The sequence below is a fragment of the Channa argus genome, chromosome 1, assembly GCF_033026475.1.
Source record: "Channa argus isolate prfri chromosome 1, Channa argus male v1.0, whole genome shotgun sequence".
In the NCBI taxonomy this organism is placed as follows: Eukaryota; Metazoa; Chordata; class Actinopteri; order Anabantiformes; family Channidae; genus Channa; species Channa argus.
The window spans coordinates 3,692,788-3,709,256 of NC_090197.1; the positions used below are offsets into that span (position 1 = coordinate 3,692,788).

Genomic DNA, 16,469 nt, shown 5'->3' on the forward strand with positions numbered 1-16,469 from the left:
ACAGACATTAATAAAGTTTGCGTAAAAGCATTTACAGCTCCTTTTTTTTAAGTGTTAAGGAAACATTGACGGTAATAGTGAAATCGCAATTTATTTTGCAAGTCCTATCTCAAACATTGACAAACACACCTGGAAAAAAAAAATAGATTTCCAAAAACCCTGCAGTTCATTTTTTACCAGTTAAAGCCAGCGCAGCCTATTAAAGCTGTTAGCATGTGTTTCTCCTGCCGAGTGCGAAGCCAAACAGTCAGACTGTCCTGCTGTCACAACATCTGCTATCAGCTTGTCACCCTTCACTGTTTGATCTCACATTCTGTCTGGTGCTGTAACATTAATTAAAGTAGTGAGAACCAATTAAAAAAGGAGAAAAACGCTAAGATTAAATAAATGAAAGCTGGCTCCTAAGACTTTGCGATGAGAAGATAACGTCCACATGTGACTGACAAGCTGGGAGGTAAAATACCACGACAGTGTAGTGAGACGTAGCTTTAGAAAGATGTCATAGACTGTGGATCGCTGCTGTTGAACGATCTTTGTAACCTGTAACATTTCTTTGTTTGCGCTTGCAGAGGACGGTGCCCACTGGTCAGACCAGCCTGATTCTGCAGCCCCTGCTGTCAGACACCGAGTACAAAGTTTCCCTCACTCCAGTTTACCCTGATGGAGACGGTCCCCCGGCGGCACGGATGGGACGAACCCGTAAGTCACAATCAGTATCGGTTTTGTTTTCTCTACTTTAACGTTCAGTTTGCTTTCTTTTTATAATCCGCATTAGAAACTCGTTTAAAGAGGAAATTTGCGGTTTGTTTTTTTTATTCTCTGGCTCCACTGAAAAGGTTTTGAATTACAATTTTATTTTTTTAAAGTGGGTCTGCAGTGCATCTTTGGAAGGCTTGTCTGAAGCAGTCTCAGTTCCTGTCCCCTTAATGTCCCCCTCATCCTGAGCTTTCCTCTTAAATCTGCCATCTTGCATCTTGAGACGTCGCCACCCTCTCTCCTCACTGTTGATCATTAGCATACAATAAATCACAGCATAGGTACAATGCTTCTGAAGCAGACACAGCTATAATACGTAAAAAACTAATGGAAGTCTCCCGACAATGTATGCAATGTATGAAACATTAGTTTGAATAGTCAATATGCAATAAGCAATGATTTAAAAATGTAAATTTACCAAAAAGCCTTATGCAAACTTAAACCAGCAAATTAACAAACTAAGAAAAGCTCAGCATCTTTAACGATGGCGGTTTCTTCTTAAAGATAAGCATTATGTGTACGTAGTGGCTAAGTCCAGGACTCACTCATTATATTTGGACACACATCCCCGGAAGATACAATGCTGTAATTTAGAAGCAGAGACGAGAAGCTGCTGTGGATGAGAGTGGCGACCTCCTGATCCTCCAACACTCGCTGACGTCTTGTCGCTCTGATCTCCAGTAGAGGTTTTTCTCTGGAAGCCACACAAAGCAAGTATTATTGGATTTGTGATAAGAAATTCCTGTCAGGAAGAAACAAGGCGTAAAAATGATGGAAAGACTAATAGCAGTAAAGAGGAAAGAATGCAGGCTGAGAAGGTTTGTTTGATTATTTTTATTTTTGAAGTGTTCGTCGAGTACGAATGATATTTTTTCATTCAACATTTTTGGTTCTTCAATACACAACATCTGCTGCACATCTGATCCTCCTGTCAGAGGGTTCTTTCTTCTTTTTAAGGAGGAGATCTTACTTTTTTGATGAGCGGGTCAGTGGATGTTGATGCAGATTGCGAAGCCACACCGAGACACCTCATGTTGGAATTGGTCTATAAAAAATAACATGACTGGAGTTTATTAATCTCCTCTTAGTATTTTATTCTGTCAGCTTTTAATTGAATACTTGTTTGTCCTCACCACAAAATGACAGTAACCTAGTAGAGGATCAAAGAATGTAGACAGGAATGAAGATGGAAAAATTTGGATTAAGGTAAAATAACAAGATCAAGAAACATGGAAGAGTTTATAAAGAAAACATAGTTATACAAGTCCACTCACTTCTAGGAGACGTCTCAATCTAGGGGCAGCGTGGTGGCAGCGTGGTGAGCCCGCTTGTTTACAGCAAGAAGGTCTCTGGTTCGATTCCCAGACGGGGCCTTGCTGTTTGCATGTTCTCCTGGTGTTTCCTCCGGTTTCCGTGTGTTAGGTTGGTCAGGTTGGTGGCTCGCTCAGCGGCAGCGGCTCAGGCCTGCTCCTCCATCTGCAGCGTTGTTGTACACTTTGCATGTCGAATGACATATAAAGCACTTTAGCCGCTGAAAAACCAACACTGCATTTTAAGGGGAAGAAATGAATCTTTCTGTGTCTTTGCTAACAAATTGTTGCAGATCTGTTGCTAGAGGGGAAGTGGAGATCGATTGAGGGGGTGTTGTTCTGGGTGTTGGCAAAGTACATGAAAGATTAATTTCTATAATAAAGTCGTGTGCCCTTGAGAAATGGGATGGAAACCTGCTAATCTAAGAGGACATTGGCCTAAATCAGAAATATATGTTTAATTATATATATGTTTAAAGCTCCGCGTAAACAGGTTAGAGAAAGAGATAAAATGAATATTTTAGCCATTTAATTGGATTGTGAATGAGATTCTGAGTAATTAAAAACACATTAGAGTCCAAATCTGAGTGTCTCTGTGCAGCACAATTTATGGGGAGGAAAAAGAGATGGCAACCTGTCTGGGTAGCTCAATGTACAACATTTATTTTCTTCACCGTGGAGCTGATGACAGAAATATGTGGGAAGGATTCTTCTCTCTTTTGTTAAATGCGAGTGAGCGCCGCCGCGGATGCAGCAGCAGAGCCTAATGAGTGCGCTATAGAACAAACACTCGACTTTCAGAGAGGAGGAGACTCTAAATTCCAGCCATTCATCTTTCCACTCCATCTCATCATGTCTCCCTGTGCAGCGCATTACACACATTAGCAGCCGCTAACGACGTTCTCCGCTTTTAAACGATGGGGCCTCCGACACCCGGTGATGATGAATGGTTCCTGTTAGCAAGTGAGGGATGAGACGATCGCTCGGGGAGGAGCGACAGGGGATGCGGAGAAAGGGGAATGATTGGGGTTTTTTAGAGTGAAGATAGATGATGTGACAAAGGCAGCCGGTGTAATCTGGGGATTTGAACCTATGAGGGATGGGGTGAATGCTGAGGGAAGCATGACAGGGAATGCAGAGAGGTGTACTGGGCTTTTAGCCTCAAATTGAACAGAGGTAATGTGGTGGAATAGGCAGAATATTTGTGGGGTTTTATCCACTGAGCGAACGGGAGATGGTTGGGAGATGATGTGGGTGGAAATACAAAAGATGACAGGGTGTTGGAAGAAAAAGGAAAATGAGGCACAAACACATTTTTGGGGACAAAATTGATTCCAAGGAATTTAGATGGTCAGCAGACATGATGGCCCGTTTTAAAGTGGGGATTTAAAGCAAGGAGGAATGATCGGATACCTGAGTCGTGTAATGGAAACCTGGGTATTTCTGATCGGCTTTAAGGAGACGTTGAGTGGTTTCTCGAATGCTGGTAGTAAAGTAAAAAATGGCTGCAGGGTGAGAGCAGCCTGGAGATTATCAATCAGCAAATACCAAAGACCGGGGGGAGAGAAGGTCCCTCTCGACAGGGTATCATTTGCGTAGGTCTGAACACAGCAATCTGACCTGGAACGTCCGTACTGAGACTCTGTCCTCTATGAGTTCTGGTCCCAAACAAACTCTGGAGTAGTGTGTTTGTGGCGAGAATGTGCTACGAGCATGAAAAAACCCAACTTAGCTGCTCATCCTAATAGCTAAGCTGCTTTTATTGTTGTAACGTTTTATTTATTTATGTTTTCATAATTGAATTAGCATCTTCTGCAGAGTTTTTCATCGTTTCTGTTGCCCAAATAATCACCACTGTTCTAATTGTGCAGCTGTTTTATGTTTCATAGCAAATTTTCATTTACAGGAGTATTGACAAGTACAGAAAAGTTCATGTTCCCTCCCCCAGATCAGTTTAACCAATGAGCGTCAGTTCTTGCATGACTTTTTTTTAATGCATTTTAGTTCATTTTGATTGTTCTATGTGTGAAAGGAAACCGATCCAAGGGGAAAACAGACCAAATTTCCTGTATGCGCTTAAGGAGAAGAATATCTAGACTTTTCATATTGTTTGTTCAGGGTCTGAGGACTGTTGAGTTGTTTTGTTTTTAAATGAAATAGCAGCTGGGAAATGTGCTTCGGCACCTAAGTTCCTAATAATGTTCCTTGGCTGCTGAAATAAGTTCCTTTTTGGTGAGAAGGTTCCATTCAGTGTCCTCAGAATCCATTTACTCTTCCCCCTAAAAGGTGAAGACACAGGATGGACAGCAGACAGAGCTCAGAGAATGACGGTAATTTAGTCAGCGAGTGCACAGTGAAGTCGGATAATGCAGCAGAAGAGGGGAGTATAACGTTGGGGTTTGAACATACGAGGGTGCCGCCCACACTGAGGTGGGGAGGTGGGCAGTATGGCTGAATGCACAGAGGATGATTGGCTATTTAATAGTGAATGGCCGCAGAAGGTGAAGTGGGGAAAATGAGGCAGAAGAGACGGTGTAATCTGGATGTTTCAGCTCGTAAACGGTGGGGATTGATACTCTGGGAGGAAAAGGGGAAGCGTGGAGAAAATGATAGGAGGTTTTTTAGCATTTTAAATGTGCAGCCGAACGTCCACAGCAGGATTTAGAGCGAAGACGTCTCACATTTTTTACATTAACCAAAGGGAACTTCAGAGGATTTTGAGTTCAGGGGGAACAGCATGGACTGCAGGGAGGATGGAAATGTGGGTGCACATTATAAACGCGATATACAGTTAATAGCGCTTGTGCCCAGGGACACTTCGGCATGTGGTGGGGACGAGTGGTGTGCGAGCCTCCGACCCCGTGGTCGGTAGGCAACCGCTTTACCAACCGAGCCTCTGCCGCCCCGATACATTTCATACCAGTACTAATGTGCATTAGAATATTACTTTCTTCCAGAGTTCAGTCCCAGTTGTCATCCTAATGATAAGTCGTCTGGTTTTAATATCTTTCTGACAGACTAATTTAACAGTATGCTCTGTCACAGCAGAAGAACTTTTCTCTGTGCTGACTCTTGAAATTTTATTAAGTGTTATCAAAACCCTTATCCTGCAGACACTCTTCATTATCTTTCTCTTGCTAACTCGGTTTCTCTCCCTCCAATTTCTCCCTGTACTTTTTTTCCCTTCTCGCTGCCGTGTGATGTCTTTTTCCATCAAGAAGGCACATAATCGTAATTGTTCTGACATACTGAGGCAGGTCTTTTGCTCATCTACAGCCCCGATTCCAAAAACCGCTTTGTAAAACGTAAACAGAAACAGAATGCAATGATTTGCAAATTTCATCAACCCGAATTATATTCACAATAGAACACAAACAACATATCAGATGTTGATACTGAGACATTTTACCATTTCATGGAAAATAATCTCAAAGAAGCTGGAAGAGGGACAACAAAAGGTGGGAAAAGCATTTGACAGCTAATTAGGTCAACAGGTCAGTAAGATGACTGGGTATGAAAGGAGCTTTTCAGAGAGGCAGAGCTGGATGTAAAGATGGGCAGAGCTTCAGCGATCTGTGGCAAACTGTGTCTACAAATTGCACTTTTAAGATCCCACCATCTACAATATATAATATCATCAAAAGATTCATGATTCTCTACTGGACATCACTGCGTGGACTCAGACACACTTCCAGAAATCACTGTCTGTGAACACAGTTCACTGTGAAATCCACAAATTTAAGTTAAAGCTGTGTCATGCAAAAAGGAAGCCAGATGTGAATACGACCCAGAAATTCTGTTGTGTTCTCTGGGCCAAACTCATTTAAAATGATCTGAGGCAAAATGGGAAACTGTTTTTGGGTTAGATGATTCAAGATTTTAAATTCTTTTTGGAAACCATGGACATCGTGTCCTGCAGACTAAAGTGCAGAGGGACCATCCAGCTTGTTATCAGCAGACAGTTCAAAAACCTGCATCTCTGATGGTGGTGAGGTGCATTAGTGCCTATGCTGTGAGCAGCTTACACATCTGGAAAGACACCATCAATGCTGAAAAGCACAGAGAGGTTTTAGAGCAACATATGCTCACATCCAGACAACGTCTCTTTCAGGGAAGACTATTTCAGCAAGACAATGCCAAACCACATACTGCATCCATCACAACAACATGGCTTTGCAGGAGAAGAGTCCGGGTGCTGAACTGGCCTGTCTGCAGTCCAGACCTTTCACCAATAGAAAACATTTGGTACATCATACTGTAAAATGACAAATCTAGCAACAAAGGCCCAGGACTGATGAGCAGCTAGAATCCTGCATCAGACAAGAATGGGACAACATTGCTCTGCTAAAACTCCAGCAAATGGTCTCTTCAGTTCCCAGATGTTTACAGACAGTTGTTAAAAGAAGAGCGGATGCTTCACAATGGTAAACATCACCCTGTTCCAACGTTTGTGAGATGTGTTGCTTCCATCAAATTCAAAATAAGCCAATATTTTCCATGATGGGGTAAAATTTCTCAGTTTCAGCATCTAATATGTTGTTTATGTTCTCTTATGAATAAAATATGGGTTGATGTGATTTGCAAATCATTGCATTCTGTTTTTATTTACATTTTTATCTACAACTTTTTAGAAATTGGGGTTGTACTTGGCTGTATTGAATTAGCTTTACTTTATAACTATTTTTTTAATGTATGAACATGTTATTGGAATGTTAATAGAAACATGTTAATAGAAACAGAAAATCTGCCTTTTTCTCCCTTATCAGTTCCTCTATCAGCTCCTAAGAACCTGAGGGTATCTGAGGAATGGTACAACCGCTTCAGGATCAGCTGGGACGTGCCACCTTCACCCACCATGGGCTACAGGGTGGTCTACCAGCCTCTCTCTGGTAAATACACAAATGCACAAAAACTGTATATGGCCTGTTATCATCACATGTTCAAACAGCTACTGTAGTTTTGTATTATTCATTGCTCTGCTCAGACATTATTATCATTCACAGAGCCGTTATGACTTATAGCAACAAAACAAAGACATGAGCATATGAAAATGAAGTAAATAACATAAAACTAAATGCAGTCACGCTGATCTACATCAAAATGTAAATACATGTACCTACAGATATGCAAATGCTTTACTCAGCTTTCCAAACAGCTTACAAACAGTGTCTGTCATACAAACACACATGGAATTGAGCGGATATATTTCTGCTGTCTGATTTGCACAGAGCTAATTACGATTATCACATGCTCCTTTTTGAAAATCTTACCTAGTGTAAGCAAAGCTCTGTCTGCAAAAATTGGACCTGATCATCTCTGAACCGGTTCCTCTGTGTTCCTTCCATTCACTGACCATTTGCTCCCCCTTTGACGGGTCTTCTCAATTATCCTGCCCCTCTCCAGCCCCTGGGCCAGCTCTGGAGACCTTTGTGGGGGAAGACGTGAACACCATGCTGATTCTTAACCTGCTTAGTGGGACAGAATACAGTGTCAAAGTCATCGCCTCATACACCACCGGCTCGAGTGAGGCCCTCTCAGGAAAGGCCAAGACGTGTAAGTCCATCTCTGCTCCTTAAATTTGGTGGCATGCCGTGGATGAACTGATTAGAATATTAGTCTGTGCCCTGTAACCTGACTGCTTAGTGGAGGCTAACAATCAGGAGATATTAATTCGAGTTTTTGTTAGTTTGTTTTTTTGTCTCCTGGAATACATTTATTTATGCCTGTGTGCAGTTTGGCCGTATACTGGGAAAATGTTTCTACTCGTAAAGTGTTAAACAAAACACAATTTTCTAGTACATAGATATATTTATGTACCTAGTGAATGTCCAGTTATATTTTTAAAGGCCATTTCCTGCCTACACAAATAGCTCCACACTTCTGCTTCAGTTCAGTGTGTTTTTTTGTAACACACTCTCTATAGTAAGACAGATCGTTGTCCTTATTTTTAATCTTTCCCATATTCTAGTTAGTTTGCAGTTCATGGCAGAAAGATGAAATAAATTCACTATTTGTTTCACAGGGCTGTTGCATCCAACATTTACTAATTTTATGTTGCTAATTACTAAAAGGTCACTTAGTGAAAAAGACAATAATGTTGATTATTATTTTCATATGAAATCCGTTTTTTGAAGTGGTTCTCTCCTTAAATCTGCACATGAATTAAACTTAACTTAACTTAACATTTCTAAATTTCTGAAGATTTCTGCAGAAACCTTATTTATGAGACAAGACTTGTACATTCATGTTATAAACAGCATCAAGTTCAAGAGTGTTTACTTTGTTTTTAGTGGTAACTCGGTTGAACGGATGCTTAAAGTACATCTTAGAGCGTGTACTTTGCTTAAGTAAAGAATGTGAAGGGGGACAGTACTTCTGCCTGTAGTAGGGCAAGTAGTTGTACTATAACTTGAGAATTGAGTTTGTGTACCTGTGGTAACTCTGGTCAACTCTGCTTACTGTGCATGTGCCATCATCAGTTCCTCAGTGGTCGTCCTTTGACTGCAGCTGCCTGTATTTTTAATAAAAATAAAAAAATAAAAACAAGCATAAATGTAAATACAACAAACTTTTCCCACATCATCACGAACTCTCCTCACAAGAAATGTGTTGGACGAGCCTTCTGCTCTCTGATTATCTTGTTGCCAACTTAATTTCTTGGTTGCCATTTTCCAATTCCGGTCATGAACATACTTTGCTGTTGGTTTTCTGAGGTCTGTTTCACCTCTTTGAATACAAGGGAATCTTAGTCTAATCAAATCAGCGAGAGCAGCCAGATACCTGCACACATCAATATCTTGATATCTGTCTAACGCTTTTAATGCCAACTTCACCTAATTACATCCCAGCCCTGGAATGAACTGCACAAGTAATCTCACTGGCACCGTCGATGCTTCCCAAGGCTCCGAGTGTCTGGCCCGGCTCGATCAATCAGTGCTTCTCAAGCACAATAATCTGAGTAGGAGTCTAGATTTCTCGCTTGTGCATGATAATTAACCACTTTGCTGCAGTCTGGCCTCTTGGTGAAAGAGCTCTTTTAGAGTCTAAAGAATCTCTGGTTTGATCTCCGTGAGAGCCCGAGGCACCGACCAACACAATGTGTCCTTTTGAAGTGTCCTTGAGCAGGACACCGAACCTCCGCCCGTTCTCATCCATTTTCATTTCTCTCTGGGTAAGAGCCATTGAGATGAGTGTCAGCTAAATGCCTGAACATGTAGTTTTAAATGGAGCATGTGACTTTGCGCCGGAGCTACAGTTTCCATCGCCTGCATAACAATTGAGCTCTTGATTTGAAAGACAAGTTTAGGAGGGTGGGGTCAAGGCAAAGTAGGAGAGAAGATTGGGGGGGACAAAACCTGGGGAAGATGGGAAGAAAGAAAAAAGATGGAGAGGTGGGTGGAGTTGAAAAGAGTGTAAGATGATGTGAGGCCAATGGAGTGTCTGTCAAACTGCAGCATGTTAATGAGGACAGTGGACCAGTTGAGATGAGTGGACAGATGCTTCACACATCAGCACGAGTATCATACTTCTGAGGACAAAAGAGGCTGGTGCTCTAGACGCTACGTCAGTTAGGCCTTTGTCTGTTTGAATTGTGTACAATTTCACGTCTACATTTAAAATTTCAGCCGTTTGTCACTTGTGACCAAACGCGAGTGCTGATTTCGTGAAATTCGCGCATTTCACTTTTTCCAGCAGTCGGCCTCGTGGTTTCATGCAGCAGCAGGATAATGTGCTCTAGCTCTTCTTGGGTGATGCATCAGTCTTCTTGGGCTAGAAGGGTTTCCAGGAGGCATCAGATGCCAGAACATGTACTCCTTACATCCCAAGTGAGCAGTGGCCTGGGACTGTCTCCGTTTGCAGCTGAGCGTGAAGCATCAAGCTCTGGGTCTTATGTTGTGGTGCAGTGCTGACATTTGGGTTGGAAGTGCCCTAGTAGAGGGAGATGTAGTACTGGTACTGTAGTACTGATTTATCAGTGACGTTAGTGACAGCATGAGAACGTGTAGGCTGTTGTTGACGGTCGTGGTGACAAGGTGCTCACTCAGGTAGCTGATCCTGAAGGCCAATTATTAGAAAGTCACTCTCAAAGTTAGTCACATTACTTTGGTAACTAATGTTTTGTCTCCCTTCAATTAAATCACAAATCACAGCATCATGAGTCCAACATGATGCAGATTAGCTCTGTGGCTCAACTTGAAAATGTTCCTTTTGTCAGAGAGAATGTAAAAGAAACTCTGAAGGCCATTATGAAGTCACAGAAACACGCATGCTAATGTCTTTAAACATGGAGCAAGTGGCACTTTTAAAAGTTGGACAGTAAAAGTATATACATATGATTTGCATTAATGGTGTGTGTGGGTTTCCTGGGATCTGTGTATGTTTGGAGTGAAGCCACTGCAGCTTTATTTTCTCTGTCTTTAAATAAACTCAATGAAAGTGAAACTAACTGGCCATATGTTTTTAAATCTGTCATCTGGAGACACGACGGCATGTGGTTTTTCAGATGTGAGCGCAGTGCACTTATATACACATTTATTACACCAGTAGCACGTAGCAAAGAGCGCTGACGAGGCCAGAGTGTGTATTTCTGGAGAAGTTCACGGTTTGTTTTTTACGTCTCACGAATTGTACAGAAAACGTGGAGTCGGTGAGGATATAGTATTGGATGAGACAGCAACACCCACCACACTGCCACAGACCTTTGGCTTTGACCAAAAAAATAAAAACATTTGATGATAAAAAATGTTCTGTTTGCAATAAGCTAACAACCACGGTGGTTCTCTCCCTCCCTCCCCCTGCAGTGTACCTGGGGGTGACGAACCTCAACACGTATCAAGTGAGGATGAACAGTCTGTGCGCCCAGTGGCAGCCTCACCGACACGCCAGCACCTACAGAGTGGTCATCGAGTCGCTGATCAGTGAGTACTCGTACGGCACCATAACAGCTTTAAGGGTTATATGCATTGTTTGTGCTCGATCGATACTCTAACAATGTTATCGGCCCAAATGATCCTGTAATGTGGGGGGGGGGGGGGGGGGGGGGGGGGGGGGGGTTATAGACATTAATGGCTCATAGTCCCTCTGATCTTACATATATATGAAAAATGTTTGGTATGTAGGACTTGGAAACCCGATAGTGTGAAAGGAACTAAGATGGATCATTGAGCAGAAACCAGCAACAGCCAGTGGCGACGTCACCAACCAGATGTTTACTTGTATAAGTAGCTCACGCTAACCTCAAGTGAGAATAAGAATAAAACTTTATGTCCAATTCACTTCCAGCTCATGCTGCAGTATGTATAAGGATGCAAATTTAGTCCTTTTCTACTTCTTATTTTCTCAGCACAAAACATAACCCACTCGCTGCCGATGCTTTTATGCCTGTTTTGCTCTGAGGTCTTGCTTTGTTCTGAAACTGTCTGTGAAATACCATTTACCACTGTGGAGCAGTTACATACACGTAGTGTGTGGTCCTGCCTCTTGACCAAATCATGTGGCGTGTGTTTATTAGTTAGGCACTGTTCTCCAGATGCAGCGTTCACTGAATGAGTTATTGTGCTCCGTGCATCTTTTTTGTATATGTGTGTTGCTGTCTATCCACTTCTGATGCTACCGAATATGAAACACATATAACATTTTCCTTTGACTTTCTGCAGCAGAGCCTTCCCTTAACAACCACCTATGTGTTCTGCTGCCTGGAGTCCGTTGCCGACTGGCCATTCTTCACTTGCACACCGGGCTGCAGTCTCAGGCCCGTTTATTGGCACTTTGATTTTTTTAAAATAGGAGCAACTAGTGGAGGTTCACTAGCCCCCTTTTGTGTCACTGTGCTCGTCTTGGTGTTTTTTATTGTTATTGTAATGAGCTACCTGTGAAACACATTCCTCATTCTCACATAGTAAAGATCAGTAGGACCTTTACATACAGGGAAGGTACAGTGTATGCAAGTGCAAATGATGTGGATCCACACAAACAAACTCTCTCCTCCTGCCACATCTCGTCTCTCTGGATTATCAGGCGTATCTTACATTGTGCGTGACAAGGTTATTCAATGTGACTGTGCGTCATTAGTGATGCATTAACTGCATTCTGGGATACACGAAAGTGTGCGTGCAGCTGTGATGTCCGCGTTGAGCTCCCACGCTGCATTCCTGCATTGGTAGGTCTCATTCACACTGGCATGCTTTCATTAGTAGGAGTTTTAACATTTAGCAGGAAGAAAGCCATCCGTTTTTCTGACTCCTTAAGCAGCCTGAGATGACAAAGATATTGTTGTGTCCAGTCTGAGACATGCTGACAGTCCTGGAGGTTTGGCTGTGCAATCGGAGCTGCTCTGCAGATAAAGAAGGCTTATAGATTGCAGACAGGGTGACATTTACATTTGCTGTGTGCGGTAAAATGCAGGGGGAAAAAAAAAAAACAAAAGCTCGGTGTTGTGGTTGCCAAGTGTGTTGGAATGAGATGTTCTTGTTGCAGGAATGACAGTAATTATGTCTTATTGTGTCTATTTTGAGAGCTGAGCTTTAAAGTGAACATAACAAAAAAAAAAAAAAGAGGAAATTGGAGGAAAATATCTTCTTCTCATCAGGACTTTTCTGATCAAGTATGAAGTTTGGGTTGCACCTGCAGCCAGTTCTTTGATTGTAAGAGGCTCCTTTCCTTCAAACAATAACACGTGCAAGTGCTTCTATTTGAAGTTCAGTCTGCATGTGTGGGAGTGTGAAAATGAGTGAAAGTGAAATGAAGGCTGCCGTCTCTGAGTCACCGCAGACGCAAATGACAGTCAGACTCAAATTACGTCTTAAACGTTTTCCACAATAACCTCTGACCTCTTTAGTCAAGTCACTGACTGGATTTGGAATGGAAACGTTACACAATTCCAATTTTTTTAGGCTTTAAAGAAATTTGTTCTAAATTTCAATTACGTCAGACTTATAGAATCACAGGTCAGAAAATAGTAAAATAAGTAGTATGAGACTATTTTAAAAGTCTGCCTGCATCACTGACTAAGTCAACCAGGCTAAATGTTCTGTACATTTCATCTATTTGAATAGAAATGATCTACACCAGCAAAAGCGATGCTAAAACCTACAAACAGTCACTTTATGTGATCAGATTTCACCTCATCCACTGTTGTCTGGCCACAATCCTGTGAAAACAGCCTGAGTAAATGTGATGTTTGTCTGTGCACGATGTGAGGTTGAAGCAGATGAATGATTTGGCCTTTTGTTGAATATCCGATATCAGTCATTCATGGGTTGCTGACCTCTGATTCGATGGCAGACCAAAGCCTGGAAAACCTGGTGTGATGTTTCGTTTTTGCATCTCTTAATAATATACATTCAAAGCACAACAGTAAACCTATAATATGCGAGAGGTGCACTTCCTCCTATTTTTGCCAAAACCTCTGTAATTTGTGGAACTAGTCATTGGTTTTTTTGAACTAGACGTTGACTGGAATTGAAAATAGAGCTCTGTGATCATCTGTGCAGAAGGATTTCACCTGTATAAGTCAAACTTTGAAATGTTGGATATTGAAGCAAAAATTAAAGAGCTGCTGCTTTCTCTCGGCCTTTTAACTATAGCTGCCTAAAACCTTTCATTTCTGCTCAGCATCTTCAAATTACCTTCAGAGTCTTCATTAAAATCTTTATCAATTTCTTTTCTTTTCAGGTTTTGATGTTTTGACGTTCATTTTTCAATTGAGCTGTCAAAAAAGTCCCTGCTCCAACGTCACTCTCCCACGACAGCCATGCAAATATTAAAGTCATTTTCCCAGTTCTGATTCTCTGCAGCCACTGGGCTCGGCGCCAGCAGGAATAGTTATGTAGTTTCCCGTTTATTTGAAATGGATAACGCCGTCCAACACACCAAAATAACATCAAACAACAAATGGCGTGGCCCCCAATTTGATTGCACACATCCGCCACGTAGAAACTACCTCAAAGGTAAGATTGACTTTAAATACAGCCGTCGTCCACCAAATAGGAAAGTAATGGCTGTTATTCATCACCTTTAGGCCTCCAGCAACAACAATGGCGTCATTATTGTCACATAAAAGACATGTAATATTGCAGCCCCCCCCCCCCCCCCCCCCCCCATTTCGTCTGGATGCTCCCAGGTATTGTTCCCTTAACACACAATAGAGCTAAATAAGGATTTATTTTAGCACAGCTGGTGAATAATTACTAGAAAAATGTGTCTGCTGCAGGAGAAAGGAGGAAATGGAAAGTTATCTGTTTTTTTTTTTGGTTTGAAAGTAAAGGAGGAGAAGATGAGGTAAAGCAGGGAGGAAAAAAGATTAATATAGAACAGACGAGGCGATACAGTAGACTCACATATCCTCCTCGTTGAATTAAATTAGACTTTACAGATATCAACCCTTCACCTCACTCTGCACAGGATAATTAGAGCCTGCTTGTTGAAAATAACACATTTACCCAGGTTGCAGAATAATCAACCCTCTACAATGCAGAACATGGTGGAGCTTCACAACATTGAGACCGGCAGTAAAAACAATCCTTCAGAAAGTCCCTGAAAGACTGGAGCCTGAACATCACGGCCGTTAATCAATCCTCAGACGTTTTTTGCACAGTTACTTCCGTCTTCAACACCAAATAATGAAAGTTGGTTGTAAAACATTATTATCCTTTTCCAACCGATTATTCTGTTAATTCCGACACATTTAGGTTACGTTTCCTCTTACTGTGAGTTGTGTTTGAGACACCATCGAGCTGTTTGTCTGGACATAATGTGAGTAGTTTCATCTACAGACAGAATTATACTTCTGGGTTCTGCATGTATGCATATATACGCACTTAAAGTCGAATGATGTTGGAAAGTTTCTTTTGTAGTTGAACGTCCATAAGGGGCAATGTCGCGTTTAAGAAAACCTCAATTTGCTAAAAATGCAAATAATCCAGAAACAGAAATTACATGTGACCTGTATGTAAATGGAGATTAAAAAAATGGATGATCTCTCTCAGGAATGATTCTTTGGTAGGATGCTCTGCTGAGGTGAGGTCTACTGATATGAACTCAATTTCGTTAAAGCAGAGAGCACAAAATTGCAATGACAAGAGAAAGTATGTGAAGCCTCTGGAGTTACCTTGTCTTCTGCATTCATTGTTCACATGACGATGTGATGTAATTGTTAGACATAGACGCCTACAACATCCTGTCCTTTTGTTGTTATTGAATAAACATGACTATTTTGAGAGATAACAGGGGGTCATTCCAAAGACCAAATCATAAATTAAAACTATTTCAGTTTTCATTAACCAAATAGTAGTTATGAAGTATAGTATGCTATCAAACCCAGCTTCTTCTCAGTTTCCCTTTTTTATTTCCCGTTTGGAAATTGAAATACAGCACACACCCTGTTGCTTTCTAATAAAAGTACAGCCTGTTAGTGGTGACATTTAATTTGGATGGCAACTCAAAACACACTGAAAACAAATTAAGTACAATAAAGACTAAAACAATATGGCCAGAGGTGGATCTAAAATGTTGGCCCCCTCATTCATTTTAAATAGGGTGACCAAAACATTAAAACCAGCTCTTCTCAACTCCAGTATCACTCCACCAACCTCTTTGACCTTAACAATAAACAGAGTAGAATTTTACAATAATCAAAAGTAAAATTCATGGCAGAGCTGCTGTATTAGATTATATTAGATTGTACAGGTGTACCTAATAAAGTGGCCAGTCAGTGTATAAAACAACACGTATAAATATTATATGAACTCAGACAGGTAGTGTGAACATCTGGATTGGTGTTGGTTGTGTTTCTTCTTCTTCTACTTTACTGTTCTTCTTGCTACTTGTTCCATTCTTTTCCCCATTTCAATCCCACCTTCCGACATTATCCAATCAGCTTGTCCGACACGAATCTCCGCTACCGGGGACATTTTCATAACTAGCTACATGTGACCCCTCAGTAATCTTACACTACCCTGTTCTGCTCCGTCCAAAGAACACTTTTATTGCACCGCATTGCAAATACAATATCAATGCAAACGTGAACTATTTAAGTATATAGATTAAACTTTTTATCAAAATGAAAACTAGCTGACCTTTGTAATTTTGGTGCAGATGGTCAGAAGCAAGACACGACGCTGGGTGGCGGATCCAGCAGACACTGCTTCAGCAGCCTGAAGTCCAACACTCAGTACAAGATCAGTGTGTATGCTCAGCTGCTGGACGGGACTGAAGGACCCGCTGTTACTGTTACTGAGAAGACACGTAAGTACACAGTAAAAACATTTATAGAATCCAGCTCCAGTTATTAGACTATGATTTTGGAACAGGTACAATATGCTTAGCTACAGTAAACACGATAAACATGTTAAGGAAGTTCGGTTTCCCCCCTTAATTTACATTGAGAAACATACACTTGAGAAT

General features: G+C 41.4%; 1 protein-coding gene across 1 annotated transcript in view; it reads left to right on the forward strand.

The window, feature by feature from the left end:
- LOC137129764 (collagen alpha-1(XIV) chain-like) overlaps nt 1–16,469 on the forward strand; it is a 131,283-nt gene that overhangs the window by 66,348 nt on the left and 48,466 nt on the right. The window contains 5 exon segments of the mRNA XM_067509054.1: nt 570–699; nt 6,833–6,955; nt 7,470–7,619; nt 10,868–10,984; nt 16,161–16,310. Of these exon segments, the coding sequence (XP_067365155.1) occupies nt 570–699; nt 6,833–6,955; nt 7,470–7,619; nt 10,868–10,984; nt 16,161–16,310 (670 nt within the window).